Source organism: Eutrigla gurnardus (assembly GCF_963514095.1).
Source record: "Eutrigla gurnardus genome assembly, chromosome: 19".
NCBI classification, from domain to species: Eukaryota; Metazoa; Chordata; class Actinopteri; order Perciformes; family Triglidae; genus Eutrigla; species Eutrigla gurnardus.
The window spans coordinates 11307137-11325024 of record NC_139930.1 but is presented as its reverse complement, the minus strand read 5'-3'; the positions used below and the strand labels follow the sequence as shown (position 1 = coordinate 11325024).

Sequence of the window (17888 nt, the reverse complement as noted above, 5' to 3'; positions counted from 1 at the left end):
TGGACAAATCATAAAATGTTTGTGGCATAGCAGTAGTTGTCCTCCTTTTCATAGAAAATTATGGTTAAAGAAAAAAAAAACACACAGACAATGTTTGCAAATCCCTTGAGTTGTATTTCTACTAGCACACTTTGTTGCAAATGAGACAATACAACTTATCTAGTCAAAACGGTGTGTTTACTGTCAGTCAGTTAAACCAGCCTCTTTGGAACTGTGCAACATCACAACTTGGCAAACGGACAACTTTTCATATGCAAAATATGAAAAACCAAATGGATGTCCAGTTATACAAATGTGATGCTGGTAAAGACAGGCAGACAATACTACTCCAAACAGGAAGTGGAGTATTGCTCCCTGAAAAATGACCAGGTATAAAAATAGGTATACAGTTTTGCACTTTACTTTCCATTTGGCACTTTTTTAAGTTTCTTTCGCCCTGATTTCCATTGGTTATTTTTGAATTTCTTCTGTAAACCACCGCCTTGTACCTGAAAGACATAAATATGATAGCATTAATGTCAGTCTAGGAAAAATAAATAATTAATATTAACTTTAATTGGATTACACACACAAAATGTGGTCAGATTTCTACAGACCTTCTTCCGTTTCTGCAGCACCTCCTTATCCACCTCCATCTCCTCTTCATCTGTCTGGAAGTCGTCTTCCTCCTCAGCCCCGTCACCCTCCATACTTTCTTGCACCTCGTTTTTTAAAGAGAACATAGTGGCTGTGGGAACATAAGACACCGTGTTACAGCAGAGTCAACACTCCTGGACCTCCACGACACCGTTAAGACCCAACAACTGGAGCAAAAGACAGATGTCTGCAGTGTGTGCACTTGGGATACCCACAAGGGTAGAGGTCACTCATGCTATCTTCTGAGTCGCTGTGATCCTCGTCACTGGATGAGGGTTCCCACGAGTTTTTGCCCTGTTTTGAGGGCCTCCCCCGACTGATCTCCTCTCCGATGTCTTTTGGCCTTTTCTGTTTGAGTCTGGCTGGAACGAAGTCAATCCCTTGCTTCACACACTCTTCATCTGTAGAAGGAATATTATATAAGAAATATTATCATGGAGTTCTGAAGGGACCAATGGCAACACTGATACAAACTGAATCAGAACTACAATGTTAACCTATACACGTTTTAGTCTCAGTACGAAATCAAACTCGGTGAGACTACATAACTGCCTGGGTTGTTCTTGTTTTTTCATAACTAATAAAAACATGAACATGGAGTTTCTGCTTTACTGTGTTACATTTTTTTTTAAAAATACGTTTGAAAGCGTTGGTCAAGCATATTCAGAACAATGACGTTCAGCAGAGAAAGTGATTCCACAGAAATAGATTTGTAATGAACGACATGCACAAGACAGCTTTGAGTTCCTTCCTGAACGATAAGCTGATGAGTATCACACTTGGGCCTTGGGTTGCATAACATACAACACCAACTAGCTCTTGTGAAATGCACTGACATTTGGAGAGGGCTTTCTTGAAGCGTTTCCCATTGACATGTCTCAGGACATGATGTGGCTGCCGGTTGAGGTGTCTGAGGGTCAGCTTACAGAAGAGCTGCTTGCTGGAGAGAAGAAGAAAAAGGTCAGCTTCACGCATTCAGCCCATTTCGGAGTGAGAAATCGTGGCAGTGCGTTTAGTTTGTAAAGAAAAATAGCAAGCAAGAGTCCCCTCACGGTTGTTTTGAGCTTGGTACAACATGTGGTTCATATTGGCTGTAGTTGAACTCCGCTGCGGCACTCAGTTTCCCATACTTCTTCCCTTCGGTGAACGTCCGCAGCTCCGCCAGGGTGCACGGGAACTCGTGGCCATTCAGGGTGCATTTGATCTGAAAACAGCACATTGGGTGAGCACGCGGCCATCACAACACGTCACAGCAGCACACGATGCCTCAGCTGATGTTAGCATTGGGGTTAGCATCACATCGTACCACGGTGTGCGTTTTGTGTAATGTGAAGCAATCAGCTCGCTAACCTTTTTGCCCTCTGTAAGTTGAAGAAAAGGGTGTACGAGAAGAAAGTCTTTGAGGTCCGCAGGTAATTCATCCATAACTAAAAAACACTTAAGGGCAGATCTCTCAGTGTGTTGTTGATCAGCCACCCCCTTAGAGGAAGTTGGTTTCTACACGTGGGTGCAATGCGCAGACTCTGTTGCACGATGTGTTGGCGCCACCCACTGATCAATTTAAGGAAGGTCGCCTATCATCACGGTATTTACCACACGACTCCATTGATTAAATCAATTTGAGTGACCCGACTATCGTTAAAGCTCAAGAAACACGGATTAAATACGATTGAGCAGCAAACTAGCATTATAACACACACACACTTACAATAAATTAGCTTCAATCACACAGACTCGTCAGTGTATGTTATATGTTATGTGCATAACAGAGGAAGTTCTAAGTGAATCTAGAGGGCAAAAATAAACGTTAATTGGCTCAAGTCAGGCGCTTACGGTGTTCAAGTCAGCTGACAGACAGCCCTGAATCAGAGCAGGAAAATAGAGGACGTCCCACTCTGTTCGTATTTTAACAAACTTTGACTTTTAGTGAAGAGTTGATCATGTCCGAAAACGGGCACATTAATAATAAAACATAACACATTTTAAGTGTTTATGTGGTGAAGGATTAAAAATATAGTCACTGAACTACCGATCAGGTTATGCGTATAGTGTGAGTACTCTTCTCACTGCTAGTAGTATCTTTGCTGAGACCGTAAAACCCCGCCCACATATTTCCCACAATTCCTCACTTCGGTAAACAAATATCTGTCACCTGCCAAAGGCGACACTGTCAAGCTAGCTGGAAAGCTAGCAGCGTCCTAGACTTCCTCTCTGAAACTAGCAGATTTACCCAAACGGTCTGAAAGTAATGTTCAAGTAGGCATTTAATCGTTAATTCGTTGATAATTTTGCTGAATTTGAGCGGTTGCTGGTAATATAAATTAACTGGCGACCTAGCTAGCTACAAGTGTTAACAGCATACGGCGTTTTGTAACTAGGTTAAGATTAACCTTAAATAATGTCTGGACCAAATGGAGATCCAAACATCTCAATTGACGATGGTATTGTCAACGACGAAGATGACTTCGAGGACGAAGGTAATGTGTTGGTTCATTGTAGTAATTATACTAGTGACGTTATTGTAGTGAAAGGTTAATTTACACACTAAGATCTAATTCAGTGATTTTTTTTTGGTCGATAAACTCAGTCCAGGATTACACCTTGATCGGATGCAGTGACTTTGAATTAGCTTCCTTAGATGTTTTGATTGAGATGTTACATCCATTATGTTAATGTTGAACTCATGTGCCCACGTAATATAATTATAATTATTATTATATTTGTTATTATAGGCTCTCAGACTCTAAAATTGAAAGCAGCTATGTCAAGATGTATCTCTAGATAACATTAGTGTTGTCTTTCTGATTTCCATTTTGAGATCCTTGTTGAATCCGTTGGAACTTAGATGGGAATTAAATTATCCTCTAGTCTATCAGAAAGCTTCTGGTATATTCTTTTAACTCAGAGCAGTATCAGTCCACAATTCTGTTTATTTCTTGAGATCTAGTTATATTGTTTAAGCGGTTGTCTAAAGTAATTCATATGCAGTCATTTTCCCCTCTATGTGCAGAGTATGAATCCATCAACTCCATGCTAGATCAGATCAACAACTATCTCGATGACCTGGAGGATCGGAATGATTCACTTAATGGCAAACTGCACGAACTAATGGAGTCAAATCAGCAAGCCAGGCTGGAGTTCAGGGCCCAACTGCAGGGCTCCCAGGGCCCAGAGGAGCCAAGTCCTGCAGACGGGGACTCCTCCTCAATGGGCAAAGAAGACCTGAACAAAGACAATGAGGATTGCAAATGAGAGATGAGGAGGGCTGAATTAATACAAATACAGGGATGGAAATGTAGAAGGTTGACTCGACAACTAATCGGTCTGTTGGACAATCAAATGACCCTTGACCTGCATTGTCCATGCGTATCAATCCTTCTCCTCCACTGGCAGATGTGAAATAGTGCTTCTCTTCTATCGCCTCATCTTGTCTTCCTCCTTTTGTAGCACAGTGGTATACCGATGTTTGATTCCTCAGCAGATTGACATTTTTGAGCCTCGAGCAGCTTCTTGTACAAGTTGCACACTGTAGCCCCCTGGGACTGTTGGGGTGAAAATCGAAGTTGCATGTGTTGATATTTAAAAAGCGGTGCTCCTTGTTCTGATCCAACTACGATGTCACGGGAAGGGATCCTGAAGCCAGGATCAGATAACATTTTTTTTGACAGCAAACCAGTATTACATGCTGATATCTGTGGTGACATGCTCTGTGACTCAGGACTCGACCACGACCTTTAGATTGTCTTCATGGCAAATAGGGGTCATGTCGACATTCAGCATTGTAATAGCTGCAGTCTCTTGTTAGTCTTATCCCAAAAAGTAAATGTGCAACACTTTATGTCAACCAGTGTATTATAATGTTTGATCTGCAGCATGACTGTAAATCTGTCAATCTACATGAACATGTTTAGGATAAGTGAGCTTATGTACATGTTTGCTGAAAGTCCAAATTAAGAAAATCAACTGTGGGATTTGTCAGACATTTTAATATAAATTAAAAATGACCCCCCCCCCCCAAAAAAAAAAAACAGAAAACAAATCCAAAAATACATACAACTTCCAGCAGTTAGAAAACAACACCTGTTTGTTCATTTCAATTTAGTCAGTAGCTGAATTAAAAATACAATAAGAAACGTACAGCTTTGTTTGAAATTATCATTTACATGCCTTTTCTCTCTGCTGCTCCCTTCTTTTCTCAAAGTACAGTTTCATTCCTCACTCCTTCAGACAGAACGTGATGCGGTACTGGTCATGTGACAGTCGCCACCATGACTGCAAGAGTTGCTACGTGCATCAGCAAACAACTTGTGTGGTTTAAAATACCCTTCTCTAATACGGAGGATGTCATGAGTCACTAGTCATGAAGCCTTGTGACTAAATGCTGAAGATAAATGTATTTGTAACATCTGTAACTGGAATGACTGTATGTGACTGCTGCTTAAAATCAGTTTAAATTTTGCTACATTACATAACAGACACTTCATGGTTTTTCCTTCTTTCATTAACTCAACTAATTCCATCAGTCCAGTGTATAGCAAATAAAACAAATAAGAAAAAACATCAATGAAATGATAAATTGAAGGAAAATAAACATCTATGACTAACAGCATTTTAAGTCCATGGAAATGAAAGGAACTCTATCTACCTGCCTTGATTGACAAGCTGTGAAATCTCAAGATATGCAAACTTCAGACTGCTGCAGTTTGTGCAGATTCTCAATTTAGACCCTGTTTAACATGTAATCAATACACATCTCGTCATATGAATGTGTGTGGATGTAAAGAGGTTTTTTTTTTTTAGACATTTTGTTTATAGGTTTTCAAAATTTTGAATCCAAACACATTTTAAACTCATGTTTATCCAAAAACTTTGCTGACACAGCCGCTTACGACTTGTGTACAAAACCAAAATATAAAAAAAAAATGCCCTGAACAAAACTTTGATTAGATTCCAGATTCAGCTTTTCTCAGTACTCAAGCCAAAGTTGTCACCCGTTCAGTTACTTCAATACTACACAATTGGTTACATTCTACATTTCAGCTTGCTAAAAGCTTGCGCTATGTGGTTAGCAATGTTGAAAATGTATCCACTTGTTGGTTATGTTCAGTTAACAAACATTCATCTAGCTAGCCAGAGTTAGCTAAATCTGACACACTCCCGATCCACGAGGAAAGCAGGATGGGAAACTAACTTTTTGGTAGGCCAGTTTCATAGACCAGTCCAAATCCTCTTGTCAACATGCTCAAAATGACAATGCAAACATGTTGATGTTAAGCTGGGATAATGTTTACTATGTTCACCATCTTAGTTCACTCTAAACTCACAAATACTGGACATTTTGAAATTCTAACCTGATGATGGCGCTAGATGGAAGGTCAAGGGATGAAGTTATTACAAATTATCCTGATTGGGACTAGATGTCTTTATCAAATGTCACGACAATTAAACCAGTAGTTGTTAGCCGGGTCATTCACAAAGCGTTTTACCCCAATTTTGCCCCGTGGCAGAATAGTGCAAGTCATTTTGGGGGTATACTTCACTTATCCATTGTAAACATGCTACATGCTACCAACCTTCTGACATTTCATCATGAAGTATGGAATTGGGACACAACATTTGTATTCAGGTGATGGTTTCTCTAAAGGGTCAACCAAAATAAGGAGCTTATCCTTATTTAAAAACGTGTTACTTTTTTAACATAAATGCAGTTTTGTTTTTACTGATTTGTTTTGTTGTTTTGGAAATATGGAAGGAAAAGGTTTTTCTTTCCTGAGCAACATGTACATGTGTTATAATGATCTCGTTTGTAATGCTGTTATCTATTGGTGAAGCTAGAGATTAGACACATCCATTCTCTGACTGGGGACCAGTACTGAGATACCACCCATCACTGATTTAACATATCTGACAGCTGTCATGTGTTAATTTCCCATCCTAGGAGCGTCACATGAAGTCATGTTCCAACGCATTTGACCATCTTTCTTCCATTTGTTGCTGTGTGCTTAATTCCAACTAACATTCCAACATGGAGGCAGTTCCGCTTTGGGCCCCATTTTTTAATGAAAGTCCCTTTTCACATACTCACACATCCTGTCCTAAGGGTTTCTACTCTTTCCTACTACTCTTTGACTCAGCGTCTCGTGGCCCTCCCAGACCTTCGTTTTGATGTGGTCTTGGCCTTCTTTTTGCCTGGGACAGCAGGAGCTTCCTTCTCCTTCTCCTCCTCTTCCTCCTCCTCTTCATTAGCATCCTCAACAGCAGCCACTGGCTCTGTTTCTGGGTCCTCTCTGCTACCAGCAGACACCTCTACTGGGCACTCTTCCTCATTGAAAATAAGGCTGGACCCTTGGTCTGTGGAGGTCTCTGAGGTGCTGACAGTGTCCTTTGAGATTGGGACAGGTACTGCGTGTTCCTCCTTTTGCTGGTTTTCTGTCTGCATGTTCACTCGGTTGAGCGCAATGATGGGCTGCAAGGAGTTTAGGTTAGTCGCTAAACCAGCGTCATCGGAGAGGGAATCATCCAAACAGCCTGTGGTGGTTTCTGTTTTATGCCCGGGACTGTCGGCAGCAAGGGGAGACTCTCTGGAAGATTCACCAGCTTCACTCTTTTGACTCAGCAACTCTCTGTGCTTCTGTGAAGACAAGGTATTCAAATTGGTGAGATATATAATAGAAAATGGAAAGCCCTTGAGGATAACGCACTAATACACATCAATTTTATATGCAGACAACTGTATACTAGTCCATTCAGAGTTTATGTATGCTTGGATTGAAGCTGAGATTATACAATCAATAAAAATACTTGCACATTTTAAATGCTACCAACATTAAATATATAATTAAATAGAAAACAATTAGAACAACAACCAGGTATTCCCTCTTTGGTAGTTTAAACAAGGTGAGTGAAGGCATCAGAAACCAACCTTGAGGTTCTCAAAGTGCTTCATTGATTTGCAGTGGGTGTGTAGGGCAGAAGATTCAAAGTGGTAAAACTTGTTGCAGAGTCTGCAGATAAAACCTGCCACTGGAACAAGAAAACTGGACCCTGCAGTAAAACAAATAAAAAAAAGAAATCCCCCTCAAATATTATTAGTAAATCTGAACAACAAGGACATCCAGGAAGACAACAACATGAATTGTGCAGCATCAGGAGTTCGTTGTCGCTCACCGTAGACAGTGTCAGAGTCATAGGGCTCATCACTGGCCATCTCCTTTAGAGTCACTTCATTAAGGGAGGACCAGTCATCCTGTACAAGGTCACAAAAGACACTGTAAACAACTACAGTACAAATACATGAGGTACTAATAGTGTTATTTAAGATCTTATCTCAAATTATTAAATGGTTCTGGTGAATACTTGATTCTGATTGGTTAATTATAGCATTCTACAGTCTGTTATTTCTGTACAGCGGACCATTGCTACGAATAACAGACGGTTGCTAAGGAAGCTCTGATCAGACTCTGGAGGACTACATCCAATTATATCAATCAGCAGAAAGAAGTCAGGTTTAACGTCAGCTGTGGCAAAAAATAATAAATCTGTTACTCCATCTGAAAACTATGGGATATTTTTCCAATATGAATAACACTCCTCAGTAAAAATAGAAAAAGGGAACAAGAAATTGGCATGGAAAAGTGAGGCTAAAAGACACAAAGCATAATGATTGAGAAATCACCAAAATGAAAGAAAACAGACATGAAGTTAACACTAAACAGAATGTGGTATTAGGCTATGACAGTGTTTAAAGACTGGTCAATCGAACAGAAAATGTCAACAGACTTAGACAGTCACAGGGTAGAAAACCTAATTAAAATCTTGACAAAATGAATATTAAAATCCTGCGCAAAAAAGGGAAAGACATAAAACAGCACCGCCCCTCCCATCAATAAAATAATTGTGTCAAATGATTAATTTCTAAGGGTTATGCAGGACCCTGAACCAAATCATCCTGATGGGGTTCATCTTCAATAATGAGCCGCTTGCTGTACATGTGATGTTGTTAGTTAGCTAGTTAGAAAACCTCATTCAGTCTTTCCTCTCCCTCCTCCACTTCACTGCCCTCCACCTCTTCCAACGAGAAGCCGTCTGTGTCCAGGGCAGTCAGCTTGCCTAAGGCCTCACAGCCCTCCTCTTCCTGGAGCTAGAGAATATTTAATGTCGAGTAGAAATTTGTTTTAGATTTCATCTTAATTTACGGGGGAAATAATTGCTTGTTGGTTCATTTTTATAAACACAGATACCTTCTCCACTTTCTGTCTGTGCTCCTGGGACTGCAAGTGCTCCACAAAAATCTGGGAGGTCCTGAAGTGTTTCTTGCAGACTGTGCAGGAGGAGATGGCTGTTCTACTGGCAAGCTGAGGAGAGATGAAGGGAAGGGACTCACATTAAAAGGCAACCCGAAAAGCTGTTTCAACCATTTTCAAACCGTTTTAAACTTCTTGAACTCATTTACACCATGCAAATCTGCTGATCTCTAAAGTGAGCGGCTTTACTTTGTGCTCCTCAGTGCGACGGTGGTCCATGATGCTACTGGTGAAGTGGGTGTGACAGGTGGCACACCAATGCTTCAAGTCTGCCTTCTTCTCTCTACAAAAACAAAAAATAAACAGTCGGAAATTATATGGATATTATTTCTATTCAGGCAATGCAATTTATTTAAGAGAAAACACATGAGACTCTACAAATGCATGTGCCCTCTACACAATTTAAACGAAGCAGCCCCTGCGGTACATTTTTCCTAGATGAATGAAACGTTGGTAGGGATATGTAACATGTAGAGATGTAGGAAAAAACTTCTTCGAGGTATACCATAAACCCAACAGGAAGTCAGCAATTTTGAATTGAATGTGCTGTTTCAGGACATTTCTTTGCAGTTTCCAAGCACTGTACTAACAAAGTCCTCCTAGTGATTTTCCCAGGTTGACTTTGAATTTGGACAGTACAATCTCAAAAATGGCCGCACATGCACAAACTGAGGACCAATCAACCAAAGCTGTTTCTTCTGCAGCTGCAGTATCTGGAGAGATTTAAAAAGGATATTTGAGGATGTTGATTTATAAAAGATTATTAATTAGTAATTATAATACTATGAGTTTCACTGTCTAAAATAGCACATTGGCTGTCACGACTTCACATATATTACGTTTGAAACTAAGCTCTCTGCAGGACATTGTCTTTCCTCAGCCAAGGATTGTTTATGAGGTAGGAGAAGCGTCAATCTGTAGCACCACTGCAAGTCGACTGAGGGTTTTCCATCTAGTGGATCTTGTGACACCAATTTCACATTATTTTGTTAAACTTCCTTACTGATCTTATCAATAATTTCCTCCAAAAGACTTGCATCAGATTAACTTGTGGTCAATACAATCTTAAAGGCCATCAAGATACTAAAGTACAACGTTTTTGAGCTTTCAAGGAATGGCGTTGACATGTGCGGGCAGAGAATTGACATGTTTCGCTTTTAAACAGGAAGCCAGTGTAACTCTATTGAACTCTATTGTCAATATGCACCAAATTTGATGTGCTGATAAGAGTCCTGGCCCAAGGACATTTAACTGCCAATATTTAGTTACAGTAACTGCGCCATCTACTGGCAAAATATGTGACAAATATTCGATATACATACAATTTTACATATTGTGTGGTACACACTTCATTTACATCAACAAAATGCGTGTTTAATGCATATTCTCTAGCACCGCATGGGGGCAGACCATTTGCAATACATCAGTTCAAGCAATCTCTAGTTCCGCATGCGGTAAATAACATTGAATTAGTGCGTGCAATGTCCGTTATTTGTTATTTGTGTGTTTTAAACTGACCCATCTTTGTTTGCTTCCTGTAGAGACTCCTGCACTCGTGGCAGCAGGGTGACCAGGCAAGCGTTGCTCATGTGTTGGATCTCCATCATCCTCTGCTGGTGGGAAATACTGTTCATATGACTCCTGAAGTTCTGCAACAAAAAAAAAAGAAATTCAAGGTAAGAGAGAATAGTAGGATTGTTAATTAGATTAGCTGTGACTTTTTCAGCCTTTTTCACATTACCAACAAAAAAATACATTCCACTGTGGCCTATGTATATTGATGTGTGTGTACATTCAACCTACTTGCTGGTTGTGGCAGGTAATGCTGCAGAGATAGCAGTAGAACTTGTTGGTGCCCTCCGCTACACCCTCCTCTTCTTCCTCCTGGTTGTCTAGTGAAGCCAAATGGGCATCTTTGCCCTCTGGCATCTCCTCTGAGAATAAATCAAGCTGCTGCTCGCCTTCACTCAGCCTGCCAGATGGGGACGGGGCTGACGAAAAGCTCTGCGTCTAGAGAGAGGTCACAAACCCGGTGTCATACATTTATTTAACTGATATATGACAGAGATATCCTGTACACAGGCAGTTGACAAACAGCATTTACTGTAGCACTTTCTAATTAATGTTAAACTGATTCTGTCTATGACTAGACCATTCCAAACGACGGCTCCTCTCACCTCAGCAGCTCTGCTCTCCTCCAGTGCCTCAACAACATCTGATCCTTCTGTGGAGCCTCCTGCCTCCAGAAGGTTGCAGTCTGGGAAAATAATTGAGGCCAAAGCAAACGTGTTCAGTAGAAGTTTTCATCTTGACTGACCTGAAGTACTTCAAAGCATCAAGTCTAGGTTTCTGTTGGTTTTACCTTCAGGCTGGCTGTCCTCTGTGTTGCTGATAAACCCTAAAGACAGAACTTCCCCATCTGTATCTGCAATGGTAACAGTCTCAACAACACTTTCTTCTTTGGGCTCCTCTGACCTGAGGGAAAAACCAAAGAAGGCAAAGAAGGGAAAAAGAACAAATGTTGAGGTTGTATTAAAATACTGTGCCCCCTGCATTTCTAGTTTTTTGTTGGGTACATTTGCTACTTCTGTGGATAAGATGTTGAACACTGGTTTCCTTACCCCTCTGTCCTCTGCTTCTTGACTACAGGTTCTTCAAGTTGCTCCTCAGAGGGCTGTGTGGCTTCATCCACTCCTCCCACGACACCATCTGTGGATAGAAAAGACAAAACGCGCAAGTCAGAAACAAAGAAGAAACACATTATCTACAAACAAAATGCCACTTTCTTATAAAATACGTTTTTCAAATCAGTGCGGGTTGGATTGCACGTCTACCTGTTTCAGTCTTGTCGGTGGCTTCACTTGTGCTGCTAGTTGCTGGTTGGTCCTCTTTGCTCCCTGCTGCCATCTGCTCACTGTCTCTCTTCCTGTCTGGCTGGCGGGCTGCAGTGTCCTACACAAAGAGAAAGACGACAGGATTTCAAATTTGCATCCAAGTCCGAGACAAAGTTACAGCCAAGAGACATTATCAAAAGCACTAATATTTTTTTTAGAGCTGGATAGAATTGATTTGATGGTGCACCTAAAAGCATGTCTCTTTATATATGTGACGGTTGACAAAGAACTGATCATTTGTCTAATTTTATCAAACAACTACAATCATTTGACAGCTTGGTATGTGGCCAAAACCTGATGCCACTGAAATCCATTGTTGTCCAAAAACTATGAAGTAAGTTTTAAACTTGACTCATAATTTGATGCTTGTTCGCATATCAGACACAGTCGTGACCGAGTGGGCTAAAATCAAAATAACCTTCCATCACAGTGAGAACATTTCAACAGTTTCTGATAGTCTATTCAACTGTGTTGCATTTGTCAATTGTGCAACACTAATGTAGAGTAATAATTGGACCGAAACCCACACAGTGATTCTAATTAGGATAATGGTGCTGTTGTAATTACTGCGGTAGTGATGGAGGAAGAGGAGGAGGAGGAGGTGGAAGAAGAGGCTGTGGTGGTGGTGTTATTGTAGTAACGGGCATGTTGGTGATATGGTCGAGCAGCTGGGAAACCCATCATGGGGGACTTGAGGGTCATGCCCATGGGAACTGGCCCGAGCAGAGACGACCGGGACCCAGCAGTGAAGAACTGACGAAACTGCTGTCCACCCATCCTAAAGCCCCGCATGTTACCTGGATGAAAGCAAAGCAGGAAACAGACATACATTAGGGAAAAAAACAACAAGCTAACAAAAATTCTACCCCTTGTAAGTTAGTCATATAATGATTTTATACACATTATCTACGAAATTTTGAAATGAAAATTGTAATGCTCTTTATGACTTGGAGATGCTGCTGTATTGTCTCTATAATCCAAACTGTACCCTGCATCTGCTGCATCAGTAGGGCCCCCTGCAGCATGGGATTGGGGGCCATGAGGGTAGTCTGGGTCGCCTGACACAGGTTGACCATCCTGGGAGGAGGGGCTGCCTGGGGAGCACCAGGAATGGATCTATGCGACAAATAAAACAAGAGGAAATAAACATACAGTATCTTTTCATAAGGCATAAATAACATCTTTCCAATCCGTAGCAAAAGAACACAGTGTTTCAGTCAAATTATCCTTTTAACAAACCTGGAAATGTATTTTACAAACCTGTACTGTTTGAAATTATCTGATATTCTGGTATAGAAGCTGTCCATGTTATGGTTCTCGATTATGACGACTATATGTAACTGTGTCACAGCTGATTTGGATTAGACTTTATCCAAAGTCCTTATATTACCATTGGCTCAGAGCCTATTTTAAGTTTCGATTTATTATACTATTACAACGCATTACTCAATGAGCTTCATAAAACAAAGTTCAAAAACTGGTCATTAAATCTCACAAATATAACTCAATACAATTGTCAAATAAAATCAATAAGAATTAGAATTGTAAAAACTACTTTCGTAGCATCGAATGACAGCATGGGAATATACCAAAGAAAAGCTCATTTGATGATATTAATGATTACCCCAATAATAAAAATGCACCACTGTTAATTTATGGTGAGTGTGAACCCAATCAGCAATAAAATCCGATATCATCCCATCCCTGAAAATGACAGAACGTCAAAAGTAATAGTTTGGTCGGAGTTAACAGCTCTCTTTGGTCACAACAACAAACAAACTTTCTATAAAGGGATGCCAGTGCTGCTGTATTGTTAGAGACAATATAAAACTGTATAGCAGATTCTAGCTCCTAAGATTACCGCATAGATCAGATCATAACAAATCGCAGCCTGGGCTAATGCCCCAACACACAAGAACTAATCCACAAGCAAGCTCTATAAATAAGAATTACATTTGAATTCAAATACGGCACGCCTGTACATTTTCAGTCGTACGGCCTGGCGTGTATTTTGGCAAGGCTTCCAGCTCTGCTACCGCCGGCCACAAACACCTCTCAGCAGAGGGCCCAAACTAATCCTCGGTCTCGAGTGTATGTGCTTACCGCTGTGCCTGGTGGTGGTGATGGCCCACATGATGCCCAGGAGGCGGCTGCGGCGGAGGAGGAGGCGGAGGCTGCTGCTGGAAAAGTTGTTGTAGCTGCCGCAGGTGCTGGTGAAACTGTTGCTGTTGTTGTTGTTGCTGCTGCTGCTGCTGATGGATGTGCGGATTGAACATTGCGGGCTTTAATTTCCTCCCGTTACACCGCGAGATGACAGACCAGCAGCGGTGATGTGCTAATGTTTTTGACACTCCTTACAATGAAGTATCTCTGGATGGGAGAGGGGAAACAACAATTATTATGTGCCCCGCTGTCTTTATTGTAAAAGACACATTCAATAACGGTGCGCAAGTCTTGAGACAACAGGTCGCTCTCATATTTCGCGTTGACACTAACGTTAGCTAGTGCTAGCAACAAGTTAAGCTAACAACAATGTGCTTAGTTTATTTAAATGGCTTTACTCGGTTAGCCAACTTAGTGAATATATATCCATGTTATTTAAAAATGAACTCGGGGTAGAAATATTGATAATAAGCGAACCAGCTACACCTGCTATGAAATAAAAGAAGGCTAGCGCAGCCATCGCTCAGTAGCGTTAACTGAACCGAGTTAGCTTAGCATAGCATCGAACTAGCTAGCTAAGTCGCAGATAAACCAGCCGCGCCTCCCCGGGTGCTTTCTGCACTTTACCGGAGCTACAGACGTTACGACATACTTCTCAAAGGGTTAAGTAGCGACGTAGTTGATTATCCAACTAAAATGGGTTGAATACTTGCTCCCAGTCCCGGTGCAACTCGCATGAAGCAGAAACCCCAACCAGCGTAGTGAAGCGTAGCGAAGTAAGTGCACCCTGTCGCCTCCTGGTGGTTGTCTGGAGAACTGAAAATGCCTGGTGTGTCTCATAAATGCAGCTCTGAGATAATGTACTATGTTACGACTATGTATACTTACAAAGTCACTGTTTCATTCTTAAGTCCCACTACGCTTGTACATTTAAGAAAAATAATGATTTATTTTAGGTACTGCGTTTTAAAATATCAAAACTAGCCAATATGAATAATTAAAAAAGTGGAACATCATTGTTACACGCGCGTCCTCCAGTGGAAATGAAATACAGTAAAATAAATTCAGAAATCAGACCAAATCAAATCAGTCAGACAATTCATTGGCAACATGTTTTGATTGTCTTTCATGCTTTAATGTGTTAGAAAGTCCTGTTCACAAATATGTATTCTGTATCAAGGGTATAGAAATATAGAGAGAGGGTACAGAGAGAACAAAATGCTGTACAATGGTTCAACCAGACAACTGAAACGAACACAGATCCTTCTGAGCAACAGTAGAACGAGAATAGAACACATGTGAAGTGCAGAATAATGTCTATTAGATAGATAGATAGATAGATAGATAGATAGATAGATAGATAGATAGATAGATAGATAGATAGATAGATAGATAGAAGGCTATCCTGCATTATAAAAACAAACAAACGTTGGAGACTGCCCCCTGGCCTCTGTCCACGGTGCTAGCAGATTCAGCACCATGGACAGATCTGTAGGCCTACATCTGTTTGGGCGATCACATTTCAAACTAGATGCGCGATTTCCCATCTCCACCTTTCTAAATGCACTCAAACGCCATTAGAGTCTCAGTAAACCGAGACGTCCCTGTAGCTCTACTGTAAACAGCTCGGTTTACTTTAAAGTAAAACCAGTGTCACCACCGAGCGGTGCGCGTGGAGAACTGCAGGGATCTCTCCTGAGAAAATACAAGAGATCATCCTTCCTCATCTTCCCCTCCCCTGCTGCGCCTGGTGGAGAGGAGCGTTGGCTGCGTGCGCTGTGGTGGAGAGCCTCCATACGGCTGAGGTGATCTGACACGCCGAGAAGGCGCAGTCCATGAGGGGGCAAGCAGAAAAGTGAACACCGCCCTCTGAACGCGAGGTTGGCGAGGAGGGGGCGAGGAGAAAAACAAGAAAAATACATCCTCCCCCTGCTCTGACAAGAGGAAGAGAAGACTACACGTTGCATCGCGAAGATGGGGAACCGGGGAATGGAGGATTTGATTCCTCTGGTGAACCGCATGCAGGATGCCTTCTCCGCCATCGGGCAGAACGCGAACCTGGACCTGCCCCAGATCGCCGTGGTGGGCGGCCAGAGTGCGGGGAAGAGCTCGGTCCTGGAGAACTTCGTCGGGAGGTAAGTAGCTTTCCCAAAGGCTGTTGGTGCATCACACAAGCGGCCGCAGTCGCTTTCATTTTCCACCTCGCGCGCACACACACACACACACACACACACACACACACACACACACACACACACACACACACACACACACACACACACACACACACACATCCCAGTCCCCATCCCCCTTCTCAGGCAGGTCTGAATCCACCACACCGACTTCGTTGAAACGGTCTTATCGTTTTATCTCCGTCTTCTTCCACCACACCAAGGCGAGGAGATTATTTTGCTAGGCCTCCTATAAATCCCTAGTGAGGTGCATTTGTTCACTGATGCATTCAGGGAACCACACATTGCTGTTAAACGACTTGGCATTTAATAATATGTTAACCCACCTCAGGGTATGAGTGACTATAAAGAAGGCAGTATTGTCCAAAATGACACAAAGTTGCACACGTTAGTCATTATTAATCACATGACATGAGCTGACTTCCTGTACAGCACATACAGTAACAGCTCTGTGTATGTGTTGTTCCTTCCTGTGCCATTTTGTAGTCCTCGGGCCTTTTCAAGGGTGCAACATGATTGCTTGCTATATGTGTGTGTGTGTGTGTGTGGAGAGAGACACTTTTCAGCTGCTGATGATACAAAACAAAGAGAGAGGAAACAAATCTGATGTGTTATGCTGCAGTGTGACCTTGCAGAGAGAGAGAGAGAGAGAGAGAGAGAGAGAGAGAGAGAGAGAGAGAGAGAGAGAGTCCACCTGAGCTTTGAGCCCTTCCAGCTCAGCTCCTCCATCTGTCCGTCAGCGCTTATGCTGTGAGTGAAGCTTACTGCAAGCAGGCGACAACATTGGTGCCACTGACTGACTGTTTGTCAGCCCGGTAGCTTGTATTTCACTTCATCTGAAGATTCCTCGTGCTTTCATAGACTTTGAATCCCTTGAATGTGTGATTCAGCAGTATTCCCTGCTCTAGCAAGGTCAGGCTGCATCCACACTGTGGCTCCAAGCCAGCTCAACCCCTCACTGAACAAGGCCTGGGTATTACATGACAGAATGTCATACATCCCACCGGGCAGAGAGGGGTCCATCGGTGAAACACTTATTTTTCACCTCCAGTCTCCTTTCTTACATTTGTTTGACAGTGGAGTCAAATAGTTCACCTCGTGGCCAGAGTGATAATCCCCATGTTAACACGTAGCAGGTGAGACGTGCCCACTGTTTACATGTCATATGTGTATATGTATATATACAGTATATATATATATATATATATACTCCATCGATTTCAAAGTGCACTCATGATGGACAGTTTGAAAGCAAAGAATGAAACTTGCAGTAGGAGAACCAGAGATGTATCTTTTTTTTATTCCACTTCATCTTTAAAACCTGGTGCCTACATTACCCACAATGCAACCGCAAACAGTTTTGTCAAAAACTAACATAAACTTAAACTGTATTATTTTTGTAGTCATTGTATGGTACTTTGTTTTATACGTATCCTTTTTGTGTACTTTTTTATTTTTATGAGAATGCTTTTGTCACCTTGTCACGTCACAGCCTCTTTTTGGAGTAGCCTTTCTTAAAAATATCGTTTCATTTAAACCACAATTTTGAGTAATTACTGTTCAAGCAAGCTCTTTACACTCGAGGGCCAGGTTTTGCTGCGCTCGCTCAGCTGTAGTCATGGAAACAGCTTGTGCCTGCTTTACCCGAGGGACTTGAGGTTTAGACAATCAGGCAGGTAGAGGAGGAAAAACTCAAATAT

At 41.6% G+C, this 17888-nt stretch overlaps 4 protein-coding genes across 13 annotated transcripts in view; 2 read left to right on the top strand and 2 right to left on the bottom strand.

Moving 5' to 3' along the window:
* Positions 1-397: 397 nt before the first annotated feature.
* On the bottom strand, positions 398-2146 carry surf2 (surfeit 2). Its single transcript, XM_084035943.1, has 6 exons — positions 1987-2146; positions 1689-1840; positions 1473-1576; positions 852-1037; positions 597-727; positions 398-488 (listed from the first exon to the last, which is right to left on the bottom strand). Exons 1-6 carry the CDS (start codon positions 2059-2061, stop codon positions 399-401), a joined length of 738 nt encoding a protein of 245 aa, XP_083892069.1. The 5' UTR covers positions 2062-2146; the 3' UTR covers position 398.
* Positions 2147-2780: 634 nt separating this feature from the next.
* On the top strand, positions 2781-6187 carry bbln (bublin coiled coil protein). Its single transcript, XM_084035468.1, has 2 exons — positions 2781-3113; positions 3647-6187. The coding sequence occupies exons 1-2, from the start codon at positions 3035-3037 to the stop codon at positions 3886-3888; spliced, it is 321 nt and encodes a 106-aa protein (XP_083891594.1). The 5' UTR covers positions 2781-3034; the 3' UTR covers positions 3889-6187.
* Positions 6188-6325: 138 nt separating this feature from the next.
* On the bottom strand, positions 6326-14787 carry ciz1a (cdkn1a interacting zinc finger protein 1a). Its single transcript, XM_084035467.1, has 16 exons — positions 14649-14787; positions 13937-14203; positions 12822-12949; positions 12401-12630; positions 11774-11891; positions 11561-11648; positions 11302-11414; positions 11117-11196; positions 10743-10949; positions 10458-10588; positions 9129-9222; positions 8877-8990; positions 8657-8776; positions 7804-7882; positions 7559-7680; positions 6326-7267 (listed from the first exon to the last, which is right to left on the bottom strand). Exons 2-16 carry the CDS (start codon positions 14107-14109, stop codon positions 6767-6769), a joined length of 2298 nt encoding a protein of 765 aa, XP_083891593.1. The 5' UTR covers positions 14110-14203; positions 14649-14787; the 3' UTR covers positions 6326-6766.
* A 958-nt stretch (positions 14788-15745) lies between these two features.
* dnm1a (dynamin 1a) overlaps positions 15746-17888 on the top strand; it is a 41180-nt gene continuing 39037 nt past the window's right edge. For 4 of the 10 annotated variants that reach the window (XM_084034694.1, XM_084034692.1, XM_084034691.1 and 1 more), the window contains exon 1: positions 15747-16131. In XM_084034694.1, the coding sequence (XP_083890820.1) occupies positions 15971-16131 (161 nt within the window). In that variant the 5' untranslated portion in view covers positions 15747-15970. Of the gene's footprint in view, positions 16132-17888 lie in introns of all 10 variants that reach the window. The other 6 variants (XM_084034695.1, XM_084034700.1, XM_084034699.1 and 3 more) reach the window with 2 other exon arrangements.